The sequence below is a fragment of the Rhipicephalus microplus genome, chromosome 3, assembly GCF_043290135.1.
Source record: "Rhipicephalus microplus isolate Deutch F79 chromosome 3, USDA_Rmic, whole genome shotgun sequence".
Classification (NCBI taxonomy): domain Eukaryota; kingdom Metazoa; phylum Arthropoda; class Arachnida; order Ixodida; family Ixodidae; genus Rhipicephalus; species Rhipicephalus microplus.
Genome location: NC_134702.1, coordinates 207,777,976 through 207,804,614, shown reverse-complemented (window position 1 = coordinate 207,804,614; position 26,639 = coordinate 207,777,976). Strand labels below are relative to the sequence as shown.

General features: G+C 44.9%; 1 protein-coding gene across 2 annotated transcripts in view; it reads left to right on the top strand.

Moving 5' to 3' along the window:
- Positions 1–26,639, top strand: part of LOC142804115 (3-oxoacyl-[acyl-carrier-protein] reductase FabG-like) — a 64,037-nt gene that overhangs the window by 20,051 nt on the left and 17,347 nt on the right. The window contains exons 3-7 of one of the 2 annotated variants that reach the window (XM_075890691.1): positions 2,227–2,319; positions 16,321–16,459; positions 18,354–18,394; positions 21,135–21,204; positions 24,332–24,368. In XM_075890691.1, coding sequence (XP_075746806.1) covers positions 2,227–2,319; positions 16,321–16,459; positions 18,354–18,394; positions 21,135–21,204; positions 24,332–24,368 — 380 coding nt within the window. The remainder of the gene's footprint in view (positions 1–2,226; positions 2,320–16,320; positions 16,460–18,353; positions 18,395–21,134; positions 21,205–24,331; positions 24,369–26,639) is intronic. The other variant, XM_075890693.1, reaches the window with a different exon arrangement.

The following is a 26,639-nucleotide window of genomic DNA, read 5'->3' as shown; positions in this document are numbered from 1 at the left end:
ACCACTGAGCCATTCGCCGTTGTTTGATACTTTGTTGAAAACTGACCCTATGCAAGCTGCACTTCGCTTAAGGATTCACACTATCGTGTGTAATAAAGTATCTTAGAACAGCAAAGTAACAACCAGGCGTAACAAAATGCGAACTGTGTCGAGATGAGACCATTGAATGTTCCAGGCTCTTACAAGAGCCTCACGCATAATTCTTCGTTGTCAACAGGCGCAGCATCATTAAAGTGCACCAAGTTTCTTGGAAGTTTGTAGCGGGCACAACGCTGTTCTGAAAAATGACGAACAATGGCTTGTGAACGCTCCCCCACTGCACAGAACTTACGATTTATGGCGAAATGGGTACCACGCACGCGCGTTTGTAGTAGTTGCCCCAATAGTCTTTAAAAAGCCTCTAGAAAGTCCACTTCTTCAGCTTTTGCTGTGATTAGATGTGTGGTGGGTTCCGCGCAGGATTGCTGTTTTTTTTTCACCGACCTCCATTTTTCCTCTATTGCTTTCGTTCTTCATTCATCTTTGCCCATCCCTGTTACGTTCACTCAAAGACGACGGTTCACCTGATAACGCATGGCTCAAACCGAAAAAAAAACAATCGCTGCTTCGCATTTAGCTGGTTGTCATAATGTATGGGAGAAGCACGATTTTTTAGATTACTTTGCTAAGGAAGTTTAGCTTGTTTTACTGCACGGTAATCCGACCTTTGCTTGCTTACCTTGCCAAAACCGCATCCCGTCATCACACTACGTGGACCGATTCTCAGGACGCTCGTACCTTCAGCGAAGCCTGGAAACACGCGTATCTTTTTTCTCTAGAGCATTTTCGAATGCCCTTTCGTGCGGAATGTACAGTGCTACATGACGTGTTTAATCCATATATGACCCCAAATATTTATATTTATGGTGTATCGGCTTGCTCTTTGTTCATGTCTCAAGCTTATCGGGGTCTCAAGCTTATCGTAGCTAGTGAAGCGCAGTCACAAAACATGGTCCAACTAAAGTCAGAACAGTGAAGAAAGGTAAATATAGGGAATGAGGGAGGGGGTAGACAACCAATGTATCCCATTGTGGTTATTGAAAATAAAATATGTTTTCCAATCTATGAAGATTCGACGTCAGGTTTGGAGATAGATATGAATGCCTATCTCTAGAGTGATTACAATTCCGAAATGAAGTAGTTTTTTCTACGAAATGAAGTTGATTGAGGCCCATACTGTTTCTGCAGCCTAAGAGGACAAAACATTATAAAATGAAATAGTTGAAAATGTAAAGGGCTTAATATTTAGCAAGGTCATAAAACTTTACCCTCTGTATAGCCATAGGTCGCAAGTGAATGACCCTGAGAGCGCGTGTTTAGACCCCTGTGATATCTTATCAATCCGAACTCTATTATAGCGAAAGCTGTTATAAGATCACAACATGGTTCGTTTGCAGCGCCGTAGTTGTCCGCCACCGCCGGTGTCCGCAACCACTATCACACAAAAGAAGTTAAAACGGAAGCAAATAAAAAGTACCAAAAACACAATGTCATTCAAACCCGGCTACCCTGCGTGCAAGCCCAGTATTCCAGCACCCAGTTATTCCTGCCTAAAGCCTATGCGAATTGGCTTTAGTAATGCTTGGGGTCGACAAAGTAATCTCGTTAATATGCGTAATAAAGCGTTTTAGAACAGCAAAGGAAAAACCAGGTGTTACGCAATGCGAATCACGGGACGATTGGGTCGGCGACTACTCCGACCTTTTCTAAAAGCTTCATCGTGTTCACCTATTAACTAGGGCGCATACCGACTGTGGAGATTGGGAAAGCTTCTGGCATAATTCGCTGCCCTCATCAGTCAGAACAACAACAAAAAAAACAACAAAAAAACAACACCAATGTTCGTAGCAAGTGTGCAGCTGGTACCACGTTTCTAAAATAATGATGAATGGCATAGTGAATCCCCCTGAGTGAGGTAGAGCCATGTTTAAGGCGTCATGATCATCATCATCATGCATGTCTACTACACGATGATGAATATCTCAATGGGTACCCTGCAAGTGTGCTTGCAGCAGCTACCAAAGAATATTAAAAGAGGCTCCGAAGGACCAGTTTTTCTGTTTTCAGGGTGACAGTGCTGCGCGTTATGCGCAGGCCTGGCGGCTTTAGAATGATTTAGACGCGTGATGTAATAACGTAGTTATGTTTTTTATTCTACATAGGACTGTTCTGGTATTATTTTTGTAGGTTATTGTAGCACCCGGAGATATAACGATCGAGGACGACATTCGCGCTGTAGTCGAGAAGACCGCAGAGCACTTTGGGCAAATCGACATACTGGTGAGTACGTAGTCCATGCTCCTTCGTCTTTTTTATTGTGATAGTAATTGTATAAGAAGTCTAGACGGTTTTTCATCGTCACCGTCGGTGTCATGTAGTTTATAAAGTCGAAATCGAGAAGGTGCCTTAGTGCATCGCATGTTAGAATGGCGTATTATACGTTGCAGCGAGCAAACAAATTTATGTCCGAGATGCCACAAAACACAGGCACGAGATTAATGCTGAATTATAGCTTTATGCTTGATCAGGAGTGTCAGTGAAACGAAAACGTGCGACCACTGGTTTGATGTACTGGAACACCTTAATGAACTAATGGGAGAGGGAGGCCATTGTCGAATAGCGGGAAGGTTATCCATTTTATATTTGTTGACTTGCTGCTCGCTAGAGAATAATCAGCTGGTGAAGCCCAACGTGACTAAAAATTTGTACAGAAACAACTTTTACATGGAAATCACAGAATCGCTGGTGACGGGCGAAGACCGTGAGCTAGAACGGAAGGCTCGTATGCGTTACCGTATGAAATCACTTGCAGCCGATAACGTAGTTAGAAGGCAAAGCTTTGATTTGAGCTATTTCGTCATACACATGCTAACATCTCGGTGTGAATACTACAAAAAAAAAACGATAAAGGAAGTCTACATTATTCTTCGTCATCGCTTTCTTGAAGCCTAAATGCTTGCATAAGGCACAATAAACGCGTAGGATTTTAGACAAATTCTCAGTAATAAGACCATTAGCTACGTAATGTACTAATAAAGTCACTGTAGTAAAGTCTCATGTTGCTAGTGCATTCGCCTAAAGCAAGTCGAATGCGAAAGACATATTTTTTTCTCAGTTGTATACATCAATTTATTCGCTAATACAAAGCAAAAGCAAGACATACGATGACCAATTTGATTTATAGCTGATGTGACTTTTTGCTAGTGCGAGAAAATTGCACGACATTAAACAACTCTGAGCACTTTGCGGTAAAATCCCTATACTTGCGAATAACTGGCAGATTTCCCGCATTGTAGGAGTCGATGTAATGCGAAGCAGCCGGCAGGTTGCAAATCAATATGTACATAATACGTATGTGATAATGAACTTTGTAGGACACAACATGCATGTTTATTTGTCGTACAATAACATTGTGTAACGCTAATTCTGATGCATATCAAGCTACCTGAATAGTCAAGAGTGCCCCTTGAGCGTGGCGTGCAGATGACGTTGTACCTTACATGCACGGCAAGACTCTCAGGTTACGACTTGCCCATGTTTTTCGTACAGCCAGGTCTCACAATACCGCATTTGGTGTATATCAAATCAGCGAACTAGCGGCGGGCGCACTATAAACGTGGCTTGCAAGTCATGCTGTACATTATATGCCATTATTTGTCATTTGTGGTCGCGATATAGTCGCGTCACGCAGTACCAAATGAGGCGTATATCAAGAAAGTGGAGAAACCATGAGCACGGCTTAAGCGTGGCATATAGATCATTTACATCACTTGGAAGTCATGGTTTTTCATTTATCTTCACCATACAGCCAAGACACGTCATAGCAGTTGTGCTGTATATTGAACAACTAAACCAGATTTCAGCGTACAACTTCAAACATGGTGTATATTAAAACCATGTCAAGATGGTTATGTCAGCACTTGTAATTATTTTCTTATTTCGGAACTCCAGAATACGCTGCGTATGCTGGCAGCACTGGTAAAAAATGGCTGCGCCTAACGTGGCACTTTCGCTTGGCGCTGTGCAGAAGTTTCTTGATTGTGGCGCCGGACTGCGTTGCTTTGTCCAAAGTGAAAGTGTGCTGGCAGCGTACCACCTCATCGTCATAAGATATCTTGTTACCAAAACAGCGGAAATATATGCTCTGTGCGCGCAGACATCGGGCCAGGTCGGATTTTTTTTTAAGTTGTTCTGCTCCAACCTCGTCTGTAGAGGGCCTCGTCGAAAGACGCTTTGCCTCGCGTTGCCATGAACTGCTACAGGCTGCTTTTCAGATAACTAGGCTGCGACTCATCCTGCCGATTGCACGTATCTTACTGACTTCCGTTGCCCGTAAATAGTTGAATACGCATGCCGTTTACTGGAATATCGAGCGGAGCTATGCCTGGGCCACTGCCTTTTCAGATAACTGAAATTGTAGATTTGGATGTAATAGGAGTGCTTCTTTCTTTTCATTTGCCGATCCATGTTGTTATGCTACTGATAAATAAGGTCATGTGCTTACGAACACTTGCTCGTTCATGTTGGTAGTAGTTGATATTCAAAGCAGATATATGCCCGCACACTACGCGTGCTATGAATTCGCGGGCATATTACCACGGGCGTATCTGATTTTCACTTTTGTTTGATTTGGTTTTCGCCCACAAAGCCTGAGTCAGGAATGCTCAGCGCAAAACGCTCCTCAATGTTCGAAAAGGCTCGCGATCATTGTAGGTCGTTCTGTTAAAGTTGTCCGCAAGGCACGAACACTCGAGATTATTCCACATCTTGCTCGAAGACCAGTGATAAGGCTGGAACCAGCGACGAGACATGTATGAATGCTGCCGCGCTTCGCCACTTGTCAGTTGATCGACGGCCGATGCTTTGTTCGCCACTATCAGTGCCCGTGTATTGCTGTAACCTGACCTTCAGTTTCTTAGCCTCCAGTTTAGCCGAATAAACACTCTCATCTTAGCGTCAAGCCTGCTCCGTTTGTTCACGTCATGACCCCAACACATCTGGTGGAGGTGCTTTCCGTCCACATGTACCGAACACTCCCTTCCATTCGAAAGCCAAACCCCAACTGTTAAGCAAGCATCCCCGCCAAGGTCTGCTTGCGAGCAAGCCGCCGGCGATAAAGGCTATCTCCAGAGTACGGGACTTTACGCAATAACACTTGCTAGCCCACGGCCACCACCACTACTGTGACAATGACAGCTCCTGTGCCAACGCCCACATGGTTATAGTGCAGTAGCCAAGGGAGCCACTGATCTTCCGCAGATCATAATTTGAAGAACTGAAGACCTGGTTGGAGACGTACGACTGAGTGGCCGCCTTGAACAAGCGGTACTCAGAAGAGAAGCTCTGTCGCATCTACGTCTGCTTGGGAGACGCGACAAAGACCTAGTTTGAGAATAGGAAGTCTGCACTTCAATATTGGGACCTCTTCCATGGCGCAATCCTGGAGGATTTTACGAGCGTCACCCGGAAATAAAAATGGCAGTGGCTTGGCTCAGCTACGCCAAGATATACGTATCGTTAGCAAAGGTTCACCTGATTATTCTTAGCTTTCCAGAGTGTCTAGGATTAGCTTGATTATCATGCTTACTGCTGCTGCAATGGCACACACACGGCATACGTATTATGTGGCACATGTATATTATCTGCTCAACGTCCAGGTAGCTTCACTATTGCCACAAAGACGGCTCGGTGGTCAGTGAAGTAACACGCTGCCGTCTCTATGGCCCCAACACGATATTTGGAATTGTCTGTCTTTCTGTGATAGCTTTGCAGCGCCCGCGCTGGCGCCAATGTGTCTGTTAAGGTCATGACGTCACTCCTCTGGAAAGCTTTCCTGATTGTCTAGAATTAGCTTGATTATCATGCTTACAGCTGTTCCAATGACACACACACGGTATACGTATTATGTGGCACATGTATATTTATTTTGCCGGGCAACTACTTCGGGATCTGATGAGTTAAGCTTCTCCGCTCTATGGACCGTTGAGCAGCATTTGCACTCTCCTTCTCCATGGCTATACCACAGTGGCAAACGCCAGTCAGAGGCGCTATCAAGCGGCTCCAGCGCAGTGTCAGGTGGCGACTGCACAGGGAAGGCGCGCGCGCCGGCGTCCATATGTCTACCAAGGCTATGACCGCACTCCTCTGGAAAGCGCACACCGGCGGCGGTGAGTCGCGCGCGGCCACGGCCGAGTGCGAGGGAGGTGCCGGCTCCGGTGCGTGACACCACTGATCGTCTGCGCAGCGCATCGAATTGCGTGCACACCGGCGGCGAGCCATGCGTGGCGGTGACGGCGGAGTATCATTGCGCATGCGCAGACCAGTGCCACGCGAAATTGACTCAGCGAGGCCAGTGTAGCTAACTGTACAAAAGGCAGCTGCATTTCTGGAGACCCGGGCATTTCTGGAGTCCTGGGTCTGGAAACAGGTGGGTCATTTCTTCCATTTTATGAAATAAATGACCCGCCTGTTTCGTCACGCTGAACCCGCCATGACTGAGGACAAGAAGCCCCGGTTCTTCATCCAACTTGTCAACAGGAGCTGTTTGCGGGGCTTCTTCGCAGCCCACCCAAGAGCGTCGACGAATTCTTGATGGAGGCCGCAAAAATAGAAAAGGCACTTGAGATGAGGACGAAGCAGTACAATCACCGCTTCGAGACAGAAAACTACGCCGAACTTCAAGCTCTCAGCACCGACGACCTCCGCAAGACCATCAGATCCATATTACGGGAAGAGCTTAGCACATTGCTGGCATCATACAGTGGGTCGGATCACCGATGTCGTATGCCAGGAAGTCCAGCAATATCTACGCACACCCGAACCAGCGCAGCCTGAGCCACAAGCCATGAGTTACGCTGCTCTAGCCTGACTCAACATTTTCCCGCCATGTGCACGTTAACAGGCTGCGCCACCATATTTTCGTCACCAGACACTAGCGCCACCACCACCGACGCCATATCGTTCACCCGCCGGCAGCGCTACGCTCCGAGAAAACAGCGCGAATCGCTGCTCATTGTTCGAGAAAGTTCGCTGTCATTGTGAATAGTTCCACTAAAATTGTCCGCAAGGCGCGACCACTCGAGATTATTCGAGATCTTGCGCGAACATCATTCATAAGGCTAGAACATTCGAGGACACAAGTATAAATGCCGTTGCGCTTGACCGCTGGTCAGTAGATCGGCGACCGACGCTCTGTTCGCCACTATCAGTGCCCGTGTAGTGCCTTAATCTGAACTTCAGTTTCGTTGCCTCCAGTTCGGCCGAACAAACAGTCGCCTCTTAGCATCTAGTCTGCTCACTTCGTCAACGTCACGACCCCGTGACAATATATCACCGTAGGAGACATTACCTTTCACCGTTGGAAACATGACCTGGCTCCAACATACTTTATTTTCGGCTCTAAGTTGTCTCCGTGGACTCCTATAGGTATTTAGGTATAAATATAACTCCCGATCTTAATTGGACACCCCACATAATAAACATCTGTAACGAAGCAAATAAAGTTCTCGGCTACCTCAGACGAAACTTACACCTTGTCCCTCCTCCCGTAAAACGTTTAGCCTACCTAGCCTTAGTACGCTCGAATACGCTTGCATCGTTTGGGACCCACACCAATCTAATCTACCTAAAATGTTGGAATCTTATCAGAATAGGGCAGCAAGGTTCATTTACTCTGAATAATCATATCACTCTAGTCTCACTAATCTGAAAGACCAACCAACTTCAGAATCCAGAAGTGCGACGCAAGGCCGCTAGACTAACCCTTTGTCACAAATTCTTTCATTCATAGTCTGACGTATCCAGTCTCTTGCCCGCACATCGAATCTCTTCTCGTACTACCCACCGCAACACTGTTTATCCTGCGCATACCCGCACAACTGCCCACCTTCGCTCAGTCTTTGTTCAAACAGCTAAAGGATTGGAATGATTTTCCACCTGACGTCCTGCACCACACAAGCCAAGTTCTGTTCAAAACCCACATTGAAAGAATTTTGTACCGCAGCCCACACCACATGTAACACCTCGTACTGAAGCATTTGAGGTATAATAAATAAATAAATAAATAAATAAATAAATAAATAAATAAATAAATATGTAAATAAATAAATTATAAATAAATAAATAAATAAATACGCACGATCAAGCATTCACGCACGCGAGACCCCAGGGCGCAAATGTGTGTGCGTGTGTATACGCACATGCGCAATAAAAAATGTTCGAGAGGGAGGATTACAGCAGGCTAATTTGAGAGCGTACCACAACGACTTGCTCAGGCAACAAGCATATTCGAATAAATATTCACACATGTAACGCATCTCATTTCCTAAAGCACTTGCTTATATAGACGAAAAGAGAGAGAGAGAGAAACGAGAAAAGAGGAAGGCAGGGAGGTTAACCAGATGCTAGTATCCGGTATGCTACCCTACACTGGGGTTGGGGAATAGGGGGTTGAAAGAGAAAGGGGGAGTTAAAAAAATAAATAAGAGAAAAACACCGACACACACGCACACACAAAATCAGTTCACTCAGAGGCGTTCCGACAGGCCAGTAGTTCGTAAGAAGCCCAGTAGCGCTTGCACGGCTTTCTTCTGTGACGATGAGTCATGACGATGGCGCAATATCCTTTCTTCTGACAGCGGCTGGTCATCTAACCTGTTTAGTTTATTAGAAAGGTGTTGTCTCTCCAGGTTGTATTTCGGGCAGTCACACAGTATATGTCGAATTGTTTCTTCATCTCCGCAGTGTGCACAGTCGGCGGTGTCGGCCATACCTATGCGGAACGCGTACACACGGGTAAACGCGACTCCCAACCATAGTCTGCACAGAGTAGTAGCGTCGCCTCGTCGAATTTTTGTTGGAAGCTGCATGCTTAACGTTGGATCAAGGGATCGTAATCTTGCATGCGTAAAGAGAGGCTCATTCCAAAGAGCCATGGAGCGTTGGCGAGCAAGCATGCGGAGCCTCCTAGCAGCGTCCGTTCTTGATAAAGGTATTGACTGGTCGTTGTCTTCTGTATGGGCTGAACGGGCTGCTTGATCAGCTCGTTCGTTACCGATAATTCCACAGTGGCTTGGCAACCACTGAAATATAACGTGGTGCCCTTTCTCTGTTATGTGGTGTAGCATTTCTGCTGTTTCAAATACCAACTGCTCGTGTGGACCACGGCGTAAATTTGACAGAAGTGACTGCAGTGCCGCCTTGCAGTCGCAAAAAATCGTCCACCGTTGCGTGCTTTGGTCGTTAATAAAACGCAGCGCAGCGCAAAGCGCTGCAAGCTCTGCTGCCGTTGTTGTGGTTGCATGAGCTGTCCTGAATTTAATGGTTGTGGCGTGCGTTGGAATAACGACCGCCGCAGTTGAGCTGTTTGGCAGGACGGAGCCGTCGGTGTAGACGTGGGTGCAGTCTTGGTACTTCTCGTAAAGCAGAAGTAATGCGAGCTGCTTGAGGGCTGGTATTGACAAACCACCTTTTTTCTGGATGCCTGGTATTGTCAGGTAGATGACTGGCTGTTTGAGGCACCATGGAGGAATTGAAGGTCTCGCCGCGGGCGTAAAACCAGTTGGTAGGAAGTCACCATGTGTAGTTATTGTTCTACAAAAGAAAGTATGAGGTCTATCCACTGGTAGAGAGGCTAGGTGGTGATGGGGATTCCGGCCCACATGCCTTATGTGTATCCTCAAAGCTTCAATTTCAATATGGGTCTGCACGAGGTGGTCTTTGGCTATAGCTATAGTCGCCATTGTTGAGGCACCCTGAGGCAGACCTAGACATATTCGAAGCGCCTGTGCCTGAACGCTTTGTATCATGCGCCGACTTGTTTTACTGGCGTTTGATAATGCAGGCAGACTGTATCGTAAAAAGCCAAGGAAAAGCACCCTGTACAGTCGTAACATAGCATTAGGCTGCATTCCCCAAGTCTTTCCAGCGAGAAACTTGAAAAGATGGCATATGCCTGTCAATCGCTTTTTCAAATACGACACATGAGGGCTCCATGATAAGTCTCTGTCGACTATGACACCCAGAAATTTGTGAGATCGAGGATATGGTATATTTTGACCGTTAATTAACACTCTGTAATTCGACATGGGTTTGCGCGTAAATGCCAGAAGAGCGCACTTTCCGGAGGAAATTTCCAGGCCTCGATTGCGTAGATACAAAGCAGTTGAAGTAGCAGCTTTCTGTATTTTCGCTCGTAACTGCAGGCGAGTTACCGGAGATGTCCATATGCAGATGTCATCAGCGTATGTTGATAGATAAATATTGTTTGGTAGGTGCGTATGGAGAGCGATTAGTGTTATATTGAATAGCACGGGGCTCAGTACACCACCCTGAGGGACGCCACGACAACTGAAATGTGTAGACGTGTTCCCAGTCAAAATAGGATCGCATTTGGAGATAACTGCGTATCCACTTAAACATTCGGCCACCCACTCCAATCTCTTCTAGTGCGGCAAGGACGGATTCATGTGTCACGTTATCATAGGCTCCTTTGACGTCAAAGAACAGAGAGGCGCAAAGACGCTTATGGCCTTTCTCGTGTTCAACGTACGTGACTAGGTCGATGACGTTATCGATCGATGATCGACCACGTCGAAAGCCAGCCATGGCATTTGGGTAGATCTGATGATACTCCAAGTACCACTCGAGTCGGCCGAGAATCATTCTCTCCATCACTTTACCCACGCAACTGGCTAATGCGATCGGGCGATAGGAGAAGAGTACCAATGGTGATTTGCCAGGTTTCAATAATGGTACTAGACGACTAGTTTTCCAACTTAAGGGGACAGTGCCCTCTAGCCAACAATCATTATATAGCTGAAGTAGAGCTATTCTCGCGCGCTCACCCAGATGACACAGGGCTCTGTAGGAGATTCCGTCAGGTCCTGGTGTAGAGGTACGTTTGCATGAAGCGAGTGCTGCTTTGAGCTCCTGAATGGTGAACGGGAAGTCCATAGAGGGATCACGTGGTGGTGGACAACTGCTCGAAAGTGGTGAGCTGCTGATGGCTGTAGTTTGCCCTGATAATCCGGCACAGAACTCTTCAGCAACGTCCACATCTGGTCGATTTTGGTGAAGGGCTAAGGCCTTGAATGGTGACTTCTGAATAGGCGATGACCGCAAACCTCTAACCGTCGTCCATATGTGCGATAAAGGCTTACGAGGGTCGAGTGACTCGCAGAAAGTAACCCAGCGTTGGAATGCTAGCTTGTCTAACCGACGTTTGATTTTCTTCTGCATACGTCTAGCAGTCCGTAAATCTTCTATGTCCTTCGTGCGCCGGTACCTTCTTTCAGCTCGTCGTCGCAAGGCTCGAAGCCGCTCCAGCTCTATGTCGATGTCCATGAATCTTGCAGGGCATGGGATCGTACACACAGTCTCTTTTACAGTGCTCTGGATGGCCTCTTGTAAATCGGATATGTGTTCTTGGCATAGGTCTTCCATACGAGACTGAAATTTTTTCCAGTCCACTCTTTTAACCATGTCGCGCACTTTAGGAGGTGACAATCCTCTGATCTTGACGTATGTTGGAATGTGATCACTCCCGTGCGTTTCTATATCTGTGAACCATTCAGTATGTTTCACTAGGCTTCGCGAAACAAAAGCCAAGTCGAGACAGCTACTGTATGTGGAGCCACGTAAAAATGTAGGACTGCCGTCGTTCAGTAACCAAAGTTGGTTGTTGGAGGCAAAAGACACCAAGCTTCTGCCCTTCATGTTGGTATTCTGACTTCCCCATAATGTATGATGAGCGTTAAAATCCCCGATGATAACACACGGGTCAGGAGTTAACGCTATGATGTCTCGTAGTCTTTTTTGATCGAAACGGCTTGATGGTGATAGGTATGCGCCAACCACTGTGATGTTGAGCCTCCTTTTTCACTCTTAAGCATACGTATTGGTTTCCGTCATGAGGTGGTACAGGTTGAAAGATGTAAGTGAGGTCTCGGCGAATGTACACCAGAACCTTGCTGCTTTCACTAACAGTAGACGACATAAAAGGTTCGTATCCTGAGAGTCGTATTGCACTCGATAAGTTCGGCTCACAGATGACGATTACGGGAAACATATTGACGTATACAAATTGACGAAAGTCACCAATGCGCGATCTCAGTCCCCTGGCGTTCCACTGCAGTATTGCTGCTTTACGAACCTCATCCTTGAAAGACAGTGGTGGGTTAGCCATGGTCTACTCTAGGGCTGCTAGCACTGGACTAAGCGCGTCCAGTACTTGAAGGGCACTTTTGGCTGACGGTGTATTCATGTCGTTTAACAACATGCGAATGGTGTCCACTAATGATCTTAGCATCACCATCACGCGATGATCTGGCTTCCCGGCTGTTGCAGCATTTTGTGCTTGTTCTTGAGGTGGCTTCTGTTGAGGCTCAACAGGTCGTGTAGGCGGCTTCTGTTGAGGCTCAACAGATCGTCTAGGCTGAAGGAGTGGCCATTCCTTTGGAGAGAGAGATCTTCCGGCATCTTCTCTTTCAGCGCAGATGTTTGCCGTGCTAGGAGCCGCGCCTGTCGATTTCACCTGAGTTTCTGACTTTGTCGTCAGATTTTGAACTGTCCTTCGTGAGGACCTTCGACGATGACGGCGCCTTCGCCTTACTTTTTGCGCAGCTTCTCTGTGAGTCGAGTTGTCTCGCACCATTTGCCTCAGAATATAAATCTCTTTCTTAATCTGAGGACAGTCCTTGGAGGAAGCGCTGTGAGCGCCTTGGCAGTTGGGGCATTTCAACGTAGTTGCATTACAGTCGTCTTCTGAGTGTTGTTCAGCGCATCGGGGGCACACTGCGGAATTTCTGCAAACGCCGTGCACGTGGCCAATATTCTGGCACTTGAAACACTGCATAGGCTTCGGAATAAATGGGCGAACCTGGTGACGGAAATGGCCAACTTTCACGTAAGAGGGAAGACAGTCGCCCTTGAATGTTAATCGCACACAACGAGAGTTGCCTAGGCGACCAGCATGCACAATGACGTTGTTTTCGCTCACTGGTTTTATCAGTGCAGGAAGATCTTCATTGGTGATTTCCGTGTCTATGTCATAGATAACTCCTGTTACGGTGTCACCATTCGCTGGTATGATGGATCGGACTTTGATGTTTCCCAGCTCCGACACATGCTGTAGCGTGTTCAGTGCACTCGGGTTCCTCACGTCTATTGCCAAAATATTCTTCTTCGTGTTTATCCTGATGTCCTTAATCTCGTTAGGCACAATGTTTTCAAGGTACAAGGACAGTGCTTGCCTGTTGAGGAAGCGTAGATTTGCAGTAGTAGTCTGTGGCACAAACAGAATGGAGTGAGGCCATCGCTGAGGCGCTGTCCTCACAGTGGCTGTACTTGATGCCGATGATGCGTTCATGATTCTTCGTTTGGCCTTGCGGTAGAGCACAGGTTCGAAGCCGTCTTCCGAGGACTCGTAGTCTGATGCAGAGTACGGCTCGGTGTCCTCGCTCTCACTAGATGGATTGCCACGCTTTTTTGAAGCAATGCCCGTGGATGAACTGGTACCGGGCGGGATCTCCGGGGATCGTACATCCATGACCGCGATGTAGGGGGCTGGAGACCCCACTGTTGCGCTGTGGAACGCAGAAAATACAGCACAGACCGAAAGATGTGTTCCAAAAAGGGAATCACTTCGTCTTCCTCCTATATAGACGAAAGTATACTCTGTGCTTATGCCCCAATAGTGATAAGAATGCACACACTCTATGTAATGGTGCATTCACCAAGGAGAATTCAGTCATTGTCCGCGAAACGATTGGAGCAAACTACCGTAATGTCCGTCACCTTTTTTCCAATGCAAAAGTCTGATTTGCACCATTCTTCGTCGCGCGTTATCTGCATCGTTCGGGAAGTAATGGAACAATACGTTATTATTCGTCTTTCCATGGCGCTGCCAGACATTGCGGTACACTCCAATTTTCTTCGTACATCGTTGTTTTTTGGGTTCGCGCGTGTAGCATGGTATAAATACACGGACTATGCGACCGCTTCTCAACGCGCGCTACGTGGTAACACATATCTTCTCGAAGTTGACCCTGTTAGCGCCGTTTTCAGGCATGGCCGTTAGATGGCGAGCGCTAAGTTGGCGTCGAGAATACCGTCACATCACTCAACACAAAATTTGGTACATATCAAGCTAGCGAAACAGCCACGAACACATAATTAGCATGACATATGTGTCATTTTGCATATAACATGCACGTCGTAGTTTTCATATAACAACCTGTAGTTTCTATAAGTAATGCTGAAACGTCTCGTCATGCCAATCCTAATATATATCAAGTTAACAAAACGGCTGCTGAAGTGGCATGGCCATGGCCCTTTTTGACTCGTAAGTCATGATTTTTCTATTATGACCAGTCGTTTATGTTCGTCATGCAGTCATGCAAAGTCATATCAGTTTTGGTGTAAATCTCGTTACCAGTACCGTCCGGAGAGCACAAAGTGGTAGACTGCTAGGTAGATAGACATGCTGAAAGTTGCAAAATCCGCTTAGAATATCTTAAAGTACGTATGCGCCTCAGGCCATACACAGTGAAAGAGAAGTTCATATACACTCGTACGGAGTATATGATGCACGATCATTCCTGACGAAAATGCAGCCTGCATGAAAGGCATGCCCCTTTTGCGTATTTTGTTAGAAAGCGCCCATTTACTGAGCTCACCAAGCAATGGTTTTATTAGGTAAACTTCAGCAATGATCTAGAGATTTCATTTCGAAATACTGCAGAAGTGATGCACTGTTTCGATCTCTTTGCAAGTGAAAAAAAAATACCCTCATGTCTGCCGATTGCAACACCGTATTCATCGTCACAGCCACGCTTCCTCTAAAGCTAATAAAAATGTGATGATGCATCCATCTTCGCAACAAATGCTTTTTCTCTCTGGAGACAGACATAGTGTGCGTTGTACAGTGACATTTAGTACACTCAATTTTAGGGACGAAGCTTCTTGAGGTGTGGATCGTGTCCCTCGTAGTAGTATGCGGCAGTAGTAGCCACTTGTAGTTAGTTTTAAGATTTACTCACTAGATGGCGTTGTGGGCATATGTTATTAGAAATGATATAGCTAGATGGCATTAGAGGTAGCGTATAGTTGATGATTTCATATAAAAGACGGATGGATGGACGGACGGACGGACGGACGGACGGACACACAGACGCTTTGCCCCAATCAAAACCATTCATTCCGTTGATATGTTGTGAATTTTTTTAACCTTCAGAGAACCTGCTGAGTATATTAGTGCAGGTTTACTTATGAGATCAACAACATAAATCTATATTAACATGATGCATCTCCAGGCCTACTCACTCAGTTACTTTAGGTTCTTAAGCTCAGTCAGCTGCCTCCTGTGGCTTCAGTATTTAAAGTATCTAGCGCAAAGCACCGTGAATGAATGCATCTGAAATTTATAATTAGATAGGAGAGCCATTGAAAATATATACTTATTCATTTCACATAATAAAAATTGTTAGTAACTTTCCCTTTATAATCTGCAGATGTCAGCAGCTGTTTTTTATGCCAGCAATAATCGCTTGAAAATGCTATAAATAAACATGAATAATAAATGACGTTGTTCGTAAATAATGCAGCAATATAAATGCATTGTTAAAGTTCCGTGTGCGCGCTATTATAATCAACGAATCACGAAGCTTAGATCACAGCTGCTGCGTGTCATCGAAGATAAAATTGGTCGGAATATATTTGCAAGGCCATTACGATCGTTACTCTCATGTACAGCCAGATAAGGCACAATTACATATGCTTTTGCTAAGACACTAATAAGGATTAGTGCTAGATAATTGCTTCCGCTGTTTTATTGGGTGTGGTAAATCCCCAGAGAGAATGTGTAGTGACAGGACATAGTTCTTGTTTGTATATTGCTGCCATAGTCACAATTTATCGAATACTTCAGTACTCCAGCGATGAACTCAAATCTAAACAGTAGGATGCAGGCAAACAATTTAAACACGGCGCTGACAAGTAGCAGGTATCACTTATATTTTAATGGTATGCGTACGCACATAAATGTCAACGGGAGTCACATTGACCGTCTATATATATTTACGCCTTAATGGGCTGAATTCACTCGGCTGTTTGATGACTACGGCGTCTGTGTACTTGTTTTTTTGCGTTTATCTTTGTTGGAGCTGTAAATCACACAAAAATTACCGTATATTCCCTTTCTGAAAATATATTTTAGCCAATGCGAGAAGAAAACAAACTTGCGAGCTTGAATTGAATGCGTTGTCTTTGTCTCGTTTATTGTAGGTGAACAACGCAGGGATACCCATGCCAAGGACCCTCGAAAGTTCTACTCTGAATGACTACAACCTCGCCTGGGAAACAAATTTTCGCGGTCCACTCTTGATGATAAAATACGCGATGCCACATTTGCGTCAAACCAAAGGTGCGGTTTCAAAACACACACGCTTCCGAGTATTTTAGCAACATGAGTTACGCTCGGCGTCAGGCTGGTCGGAATCATGGAGTTTACTCTAAACACACTAGAGGGAACTCTTTCGCTAGTTCCTACGGGATTTGAAACGCGTGGCGCTTCAGCTATTGTGGGAATGATGGCTAGTGCACAAATTCTAAACTTCACTATTTTGGTTTCATTAGTCTCCGTGTGACCTGAATCTGCTTTGTCGCGAGACGGAGTTACGCGAATCTTGAGCAGTTCCACTTTGCAAGTTTCACCTTTTTGGACTCATTAAATTGAAGCTGCTCACGAAGTTCACTATCTTCTATTCCTTTATCCATAACAAATGTCAAAGCACAACAATAAACAAAGCCACAAGTTCGCTCGAAGCCACAAGCACGAAGGTTATTAAGAAAATCTGTTTTTTGCCCATCATTACCATGGTGGCGGAACTGTCACAGTGCCAGAGTCCCTTTAGTGAATATTGAAGAAAACTGCATGGTAGAAGTCATGCACGCACAATTTAGAATTGATCAACTGAGATAACTGACTAGAAAAAAAGTGAATACGGGAATAATAATAAGGATACTTGATCTTCACGCGAAGCTGCTCAACACCAAGAGTAAAAGGCTGGTATTCAACTTATAGTGCCTTTTATTTTCTTTAGGGCCAGTTATGTCCGCGTTCCGGTCCTAAGACTTGTTTGTCGTCCCAAGATTTCATTTTTTCTCATTGCTCTACACAGTTATTATAATATGTGTGCAGCGTGTACCTGACCACATGCACACACACACTGCGGAACCTCAAAGTGCCTCAATCAGCCACGGTGGATCAGTGGCTGGGATCCTCAGCTGTTGACTCGAAGGTCGCGGGTTTGATCCCGGCCATAGCAGTCGCACTTCGGTGGAGCCGAAATGGTAGAGACCCGTGTACTTTGCGATGTCAACGCTCGTAAAAAAATACCAAATTGTCAACATTTGCGGAGCTGTTCAGTAGGTGTCCCTCATAATCATATAGTGGGGCATCAAGGCACTCTATGTAGTGATTTTGGGACGTAAACATAAGATAATATTATTATTATAAATATATTGAATAGTCGCTCCGGCACAACCGAAATGACACCCAAAAGGAGAAAAACGACAACTTGCTTGTTTTCGGTTGGACTCGAGAGCTTCCCCGTTGGCCTGCATGACTGTGCGCTCTGTACGGCGTTAGCAAGACCCACTGCGAATAAATCTTGCTTGTAAGAATAACATTAAAAGCGGAAAATGTTTGGTCGCATCATGTTGTGCTTCAGCGTCAGTGGTGGCGCCGTCCACCTTGCCCATGCTCGCGTCTCGTGCCGTCCCAGGAACACTTCCGCAGAACTGTCGCTCCCCTCCCCCTCTCTCACCTCGCAGGGCCGACACAGGCAACGCAGGCCGCTCCTGATTATAACAGAACCACTGCTCACGCTGCACAACCGATCACTGGCCACCTCGTAAATGTAGGCACTAAATCGCGCGTTCGGAATTCAGTCAAGAGCGTCTTTACTTGGGTATAGCTTGAAGTCGAAGGCAACGCTTCTACTTCATTCAGTAAATAAGAATATTACACGCAAAATAACAATTAGACATTCCTAAACCATGCTGAATTCCACAACATTCCCGCGATAATTCCCCCCTCCTCCCCACTCTGCAACGCATTTACTCGAGTTCCCCCCGTGGGAAGGTGCAGGCGGCATTTTGATCAGTGTGCCTTAATAGCACGATGATGTATACGTGAAGTGGGCAGAAACAACAATAAAAAGAGCCCCACATTGCATTAGCTGACAAAGATCTAATCTAGCTATCGATCGGGGCGTATGAGCGTGCTGGTTTTCCTGAAAACCCATGTTTTGCAGGTAACGTTGTGAACGTGTCAAGCGTGGCGTCGACAATAGCGGTAAGTACGAGTGATAAGTTACGATGCTTCCATTGAGATGCGAAAGGCTTGAAACGCCGATACAATAAAATTCTGAACACCAATTGAGTAGCTTCTAAATTTCTTCTAGGACGTAGCTAGGGTGATGCAGGTTGTTTTTAGGTCGTTGTTAGGCTTCAGCTTTGTTGTTTTTTAGGTTGTTTCTACGTTGATCAACAACGCGAAAAGGTTTGTGTTAAACTGCAGACAGTCACATATACGACACGGATATCAAAACTCCAGAGACAGACTCTCTCCTTCTCGGGAGCAGCCTAGGCTTAGGCCACAAATAGCCGCAGTTTGTAACAAAGCTCTTACCACCACCACAAGGCCTATTTCCAGCAGCTTCATGGCGAGCGCTGATTTTTGTGTAGTCCATTGCTCTCCGAGAAGTGAAGTGTTTATAAATAATAAATGAACAATAAAATATTATTTGTAGTATGTCAGACTGAAACCCATTCGTTCGTGAGTCAGCGTAAACCCATGAGCGTAAGAATATTCTTTGCTGATGATAGCCACATTGAATAAGTAAATGTTTCCGGATCTTACCAAGGTATGATTGTTAGGATCTTTATCACTGCATTGGGCGTTTTCACACAACATATATATAGGCCGTGATGTTTGTGAAGTTTCGGCAAGCTGCTGTGAGAACATTAAGGCGGCATCCTCAGTGCCTGTATTTTTCGCCCATTGTGACTTACTGAGAGCGTTGTGATAAGTGTGCCGTCTTGAGGACTGTGTAAAGTTCACTCAAAGTTACGAAAGCAATAATTTCTCCCTTTAGCCTTACGTGGAAGGGAGTCAACTGCAACTGTCTTACATTAAAGCAATAGCTTTCATGAAGGACATATAACAATAGATTTAATGCAGCCCCCTACATCTGTAATTAAACTTGTACTTAGTGAACCACTTGTAATACCTGGAATTACAGCAGTCAACTCAGAGAGAACGTGGAGCGTTCAGTGCTTTAATAGCACTGAACGCTCCACGTTCTCTCTGAGTTGACTGCTGTAAGGCTCATGAAGTTAATAATAAATGTTCACTCCGGCTCGTTCGCACCAGTGTACATGAGAAGCCTTTCTTTGCGTACTGCAGGCACTTTGAGTATCTATCTATCTATCTATCTATCTATCTATCTATCTATCTATCTATCTATCTATCTATCTATCTATCTATCTATCTATCTATCTATCTATCTATCTATCTATCTATCTATCTATCTATCTATCTATCTATCTATCTATCTGTCTGTCTGTCTGTCTGTCTGTCTGTCTGTCTGTCTGTCTGTCTGTCTGTCTGTCTGTCTGTCTGTCTGTCTGTCTGTCTGTCTGTCTGTCTGTCTGTCTGTCTATCTATCTATCTATCTATCTATCTATCTATCTATCTATCTATCTATCTATCTATCTATCTATCTATCTATCTATCTATCTATCTATCTATCTATCTATCTATCTATCTATCTATCTATCTATTTAGCCGTTGACGTCTGGGTGCTCTAATTAAAACCCCTTCAACATGCGGTAAACTGAAATTAGTTAAACAGGGTAAGATGGCTTCGTTATTATGATTCACTGGCCATGACATGAACAATGTTACAATCCCGTCGCGTGCGTCATCAAACGCTTTCCGCCAGACGTGCGGCACACACCCGCGCGCAGGTATGCGGGTATGTGCCACAGGTGATGACCAGTTTATATGTATCAAGGAACGGAGAGAACAGAGATGTGTAATTTTTACGCGAGAGAGTTTGAAAAAAAAAAGCTCACATAGGCAACGTTGCCCCAAACAATGCAAACGTTAATTGTCATGGTCCCAGCAGAAAGCGAACCCACTGTTTCGCGTGAAAATCAAGTGCAACTACAGAGCTATGGTAGTTCTCAAAACTGTTTTTCAAGGAGACTCTAATGTTTGGAAAAAATCAAATGTTGATTCAGTGCTGGTCATCCAATTTTATAAACATCACATATGTACTATTTGCGTCATATGAAACCCGAACAGCGCCAAGCCTTCGTAATAGTATAGTGTGTGCCGTCCAGTTATCACCGTTGACAGTCGCGCGCATCCTTTGCGGCATGTCTGCGCATAAACGTGTGCCTGTTCATGGTGATAAGTGGAGAGCATGGCACTAAAGCATCGCGAAGGCTTGCCGCTGTTCGGGTTTCATTTGACGCCGATAAAACTCCTATGACACTACCTTCACGTCGCTATAACGTAAATTGTAGTTAAGCACCATACACTGAAGTATAATGGTGTAGCAGTGGCAAGGACTAGCATACTCACGTGCACCAGCACTGCATATCATACCGCTTCTGGTATTGCTAACATGCATGTTGCTGTTGACATCGTTACGTAACTGTAAACAACTGGTTATACAAAACACGTGTGACGGGGTCAACGTGCGTCTGTGCGTGTAACTTACACATCTTTAGCGTCGCTTCTTAACCATTCGCACAGTAAAAAATTACAACACAGACATGTTCCGTCCGCATGGTTCGCATAGCATGAATTCCCAAGGTACGCGTGATCTCCCGAATTTTTCGATTGAAGCACCGTTGCTTTTTTGTACGTTTAGCATTGTGTTGAAGCTGGGATTTGGTGTTACGTTAACTTAAACTGACTTGAAATATGCACTCCTTTTCTTGCAGAACGGGTATTTTAAAGTGTTTTTTTTTCCAAGAACGACTTTTTCACCAACCTAAGCTTCCACCCCCTCACTACGCAGGCGAATAGTGCAACTCCTTACTGCGTGGCAAAAGCAGCACTGGATCACCTGTCGCGATGCGCGGCACTGGGTAAGTGAAGTGAATGTTCTACATGGAGGCATGCACTGTGAAGGGAGCACGTGTGGTTAGCTCGATGCGCTCAGTAAGCCGATACTCAGGCTTGAAACGCTTTGTACAGACAAAGTGCAAGTACTTTTGTTCATTTAAAGAAAGGACTCATAAACTATAGCACAGAAACTCTAAGTAAACTCTAAATAAGCACATAAAGCATATAAGCAAATATATATAAGCACATAAAGCATAAAGCACATAAGCACATGAAGCACACAAACTGTGTGTAATCACACTGGCCTTATAGTCGCGGTTAGTAAGCGTAAGCTTCATAAAAGTTGTGACAATATCTGACCGGATCAGTCAATTTATTTGAGAAAATGAGCATCGCATGATTCGTGGGGGAGAGCGAACATGAAGAAAAGACGGAAAACGCCATAAATATTTCGGCGTTTTGTTATCGTACACGTGCGAAGGTATATGAGGCGCTAAAAGCATAGAGGGCCGAAAAACTCACAATACACATGCTCATAAGGACGGTTTGCATCTGGGTTAGTTGGTGATCTTGCATGTCGTGTGTGTGCTTGTGGCTAAACATAAACGTATGAACGATTGACACCTTGACCGGGACTGATAAGCTGGACTGATGAGTGCACCTGGGCTGATGAACTGTGAGTCCCATCTTCCTAGATGCGAACTGCCGTTCATCAGTGTTTCTCAATGCCCGTTTATTATCAAATAGTGAATCGTGGTTTGGGAGGCGGGCGACTGTATTATGTTAGGTTTACGCACGTGCATGCATCGGCCGTTTTTGAGTCGTTCAACGCTAAGACCACGCAGTGCCGACGTAGCATCTTAGCTTCACCCTAAAAAATGTTATTGGACGCTGCCAATTTCATTATGCATAGAGGTAGTATAAGCTACTGCTGTAGTACAGTAGCACATTAATTTAGCGTTGAGCTAGCGGGACATCATGCGTGCTCTGGCGAAGTTCCCGTAGAGAGTCTTTTTTGTATAAATGATGAGAAGTTTCGGCATATGATCGTGCTTGATCAAGAATAGATCGGGCAGCATAATCGGCGCGGTGGTGATGATGATGCATACCACAATGTCCAAGGTGTTACTGTAAAGCTGTAACAATGTCTTTGAATGGTCCATGCAAATGCCATGAAATGTTTGAGTGGTATAAAACATTAAGTGATTGTAATATCCACGTCGTAACGTTGGCGGCATTTCTAGACTATTTAGATATCTCAGAACGTTGCCAGATTACCTGGTGATTATAATTAGGAAAGGTCCACAGCTCCTCCAACAGAGGCAAGTTAGGAGCTGGTATATTTTGCAACGTAGTTGTAGACGACATGGAATGTTTTCAACTGGACGCCGATCAATGGGAATGCCATCAAAAGGACAGACGCTGAATTTTCAGTGAGAGAAACGTCCATGCAAGCACCGATTCGATTATCGTACAATGTATCTAAAAAAGTACACTGCAACGTGCCTGAGAGCCGCCGAGAATACTCGAGCCTTTTCAGAAATTTGTGATGCTTTGAGGTGCGCAGGAAGGCTTTTGTAGAACCACAGTTGAGATAGTGTTCTTGTTGCGAGACAACTGTGTCGAAGAGACGAAAAGCTGTCCAGGCGCGAAATCGGACAGCCAGAGTATCACCGCGTATTAATCATTCGGATGTTGATTATCCTTGTGCAACGAGAATCGATGTGTGTTTTTTTTTCTTTCTGCCTCGTGCGATTATTCATTGGAACAAGCTTGATGCCAGTGTAATCGTTATTGTGAGTCAGCTCAAATTTTTCAGCGTCGTTTGTAGCTGATCTGTACATAGAGCTGTATTTCAATATTGTATATTGGGCATTCCCACTCCTATAACAATCCACGAGAGCGTGCAGTGTTGTACATAAATAAATAAACAATAAATAAATAAGCAAATAAATAGGATTTGGAGTAGTGTGTCATCACTGTTTTTTCTGAGTAGCTGGTGCGATTGAAGGGGGGGGGAGGCACTGCACATGCGGTGTATGTGAGCTTTGTGCACGGGGATAAACATGTAAGCCATGAGGGGGTGATAGTTGGATACGAGTATTGCTGCTAGCGTGGAAACACAGCATGGTAGACCCACAAAAATAGAAAGGAGCTGGCCTGGAATCATGTGCACGGATATTGCTTTTTCCTAGCGTTGGAAGATGCACGATAATGTAGATACCCGTTGATTGCTCCCTACATTTCAGCGAACAATGACGTGAATTTTTCCCTGCGACGAAGCTTCAGTATGCGTGTCAAAAAGCTGAGCCTGCCCTTTAAGTTTGAGATGTGGATGCTTGACAGAGTTCTTCGCTGATAACATTCACGGATCCTGTGAAATCCTCCCTTTTCCCTTCAATACATAGAGGGCACAAGGCCAAGAGATTGCTGGTAACAGGCACTACGGTGCACTTATTCATACAAATGCGGATGCCTTCAAATCTGAGATACGTCGAAGTCAGTGTTGCGGCTCTTAAACAGTGCGCTCATCTCGAAAAATATGGGTCATGTTTAATCGAGCCATCAAATTCCGCATCTCAAAATGTGTCATCATCAACTGATCGGAGGATCTCGCTTCTAAAGAATTTTTTCTATGCAGCTCTCAATCACTCCCGCGTTTGTGGGTATTGGCCGCGAGGGCCTCCTTTAGAGAGGCCAGCGCTGCGATCGTTTTGACGTCACAGTTAGGATAGCAGTTGTGGAATACGGCAGCTTTGCTTTCGCGACACCACTTGCGTCGTCCCCCATGGCTGCACCGGTTTTTAGTTGCAATTTTACGATGCAAATTACACACGAGAGTGCCACCGGGGGCACCAATTCGTAGTTTGCTTGCCCGTAGTATCATGTCTTACCGCTTTTTGAATCACTGAGCTTCAAAACAAAGGGAATCACGCACGGTGGCTACAGCTAAAGCGCAGGAAATGTGGCGTTCTAGCAGACAACACAACCCAGAATCGTATGAGTGACGTCGTCACGTAGGTGGCGCCACGATATGTCCTTGAGGTCACTAGCATGAGGCGCATGCGCAGGGTACTCGTACAATATTTTGAGTGGTTCTATTGCAAGCGTCTATTTTGCAATTTATTCGCTTGTTCTTTTTTTTTTCAGAGAATGCTCGGTTCGGGGTGCGTGTAAACACTGTGACGTAAGTTAAATATACTTTGCACATTTATATGTCATTAACATGAAGATGTATATTTTTTACGGACTACACATATATTTCGGCGGATGAGATCTCAATTCATATTCATCGCCTTCTCCTTATCGCCTCACTGCTTACCTGCGCACCGCATTTCTGACGTACGTCAAGGTCTGTGACGTTCTACGCCGCTTTCGTAGCAGTAGAGTGCGTATGGCGACGTGCTGCCAAAGGTTAATTATGTAGACCAGATGTCGGCTGCCTAATTTTGATAATGATTCCATTAAAAAAATACAACACCCGTACGTCCTAGATGAAAGTTAAGTAAACGTTACAATTCGTCAAAATTATTCATTGGTCAAAAGTACGTGTCTGCAGGGAACTTGAACAAACTAGATGAGGCAGAATTAACTAAAGACACCATGTTTCAGAAGCGTAGGGCATGTTTAGCCAGAAACAAGTGTGGTAGCATCGCTTTAAAGTAATTTTTTCTGGTTTATGCATGAATTTCGAAAGGCCGGAGACGCCTAAAGTATTTGGCACTGTGACCACTAACTGAAAGACCATCAAAGCATAGGAATCATCTTCATAGTCGATTTAAAACAGTAATTTTCTTATGACTTGGTCAATTGCGCGTAGACCTATTTCTTTTAGTATTTCACTACTTGCATAATTTACGCCGTGGTGTGTCTAAAAAAAGAATAGAAATAAATATAAACCGTACAAACAATTTGGGACGCCTAAGCGCCTTACTCAAGGTTTTATCCATATCATTCGCAAGCGACACGTTGCACGAAGATACGAGGCTGACAGATGTTTAGTAGTTCGGCGCTTGTGTTTTCAAAGCAAACAAATGTACAACAGGTCGGAAGACGAGTTAACATTCAACATAGTTTAAACATGCGGATAACTATACCGCTGAAGTTCTTCATGGGTTGTTTTCATCCTCGGGGCGTCAAGTGGTATTTTGTTTGAAGTATTAACAATCTTTATATCAACTCTATTTCGATTTAGCTATATTGAGGGCGATGTCGCCAAAACAATATCTCCAAACAGCTGTCGTGGCGACTGGATGGCAATTGTGTACTGGAATGCAAGAGCGGCCGTGTACATTTTATTCGGTGTGCGCTTACGGGCACTCTTCGCTTGAAGTGCACCTGAAACCAAAACTAGAACACATGTAGTAATCATGCCCTCGATTCAGCACGTATACATAGCTATATATGTTTTTATTTTTCTGCCCGTTATAAGAAGCCTGTTCATGACCGACTTACAGGAGCCGAAGGATTGGCTCATATCAGTGAGAAAAAAGAACTATTTTCGAAGGCGTGGTCTGCATGATCAGACTGATAACTTTCATTGACCTCACTCTGGACATATCTGTGTCGTTCACCATTCTTCCGAAGGAAGAGGACTGGGCAACAGCCGATATAAATAGATGAGTAACAATGTGTTCCCGGTTTCAAACAATCGCTGGAGGTGACTCGGTACGTGATCCCTTATCTATGACGCCGTGCAACTAAATTAGCTATGAACCTGACAGTTCAAAGTTCAGTGACCGGTAGAAGGTCATTCCGAGCTCCATAAATATTTTACCTTGACAAAATATCGGTACATATTTGTAGGCTTACCTTACGAGTAGCCTGTGCTAAATTATACGCCTGTATAGTTTCTTAACCTGGTTGATATACATTTATCTGATAACGCCCTGCAAGCAGGTCCGGGAAACAACTACAACAAAAAAGAACTGTGACATGGGAGTAAGTTCAAAGTCACATAACCTAGTGTCACAGTCGAGCGTAATTTTAAAGTAACCGTTACGATCGTGCGACATGGTGGTTGAATTTTGTAGGTATTTCTCCGTGCACTCGTACTGTTATCTTTCAACTCAGTAGGCTTTTGGTAAGAATATTTCAAGAATAATTTCTTAATGATTTTCATAGTCAGTATGCATAGCAGAGTCACTTATGGGTCACTTGAACGACTTAAGAGTCACTTGAACGACACTGCGTGGTCCTTCTGAAGTGGTCCATGCTTCCCAACACGCTTCACTGCTCACAGGAATTCGTAAGGAAGCAATCGGCGTGGTTTTTTAACAAGATTAGAGCTTTTGAAAGATCCTTAAAAAGTAGCTACATTCTACCTGAGGAGTTATGCACCGATGGTCTGGTGGTTAGAGCATGGGGGTTCTGCACTAAAAACTCAGGGGTGAAGCAGCGACATCCGAACATACTGCATGCGCTTCGTCAACATGCCGAAAAACTCTCCGTCTGATTT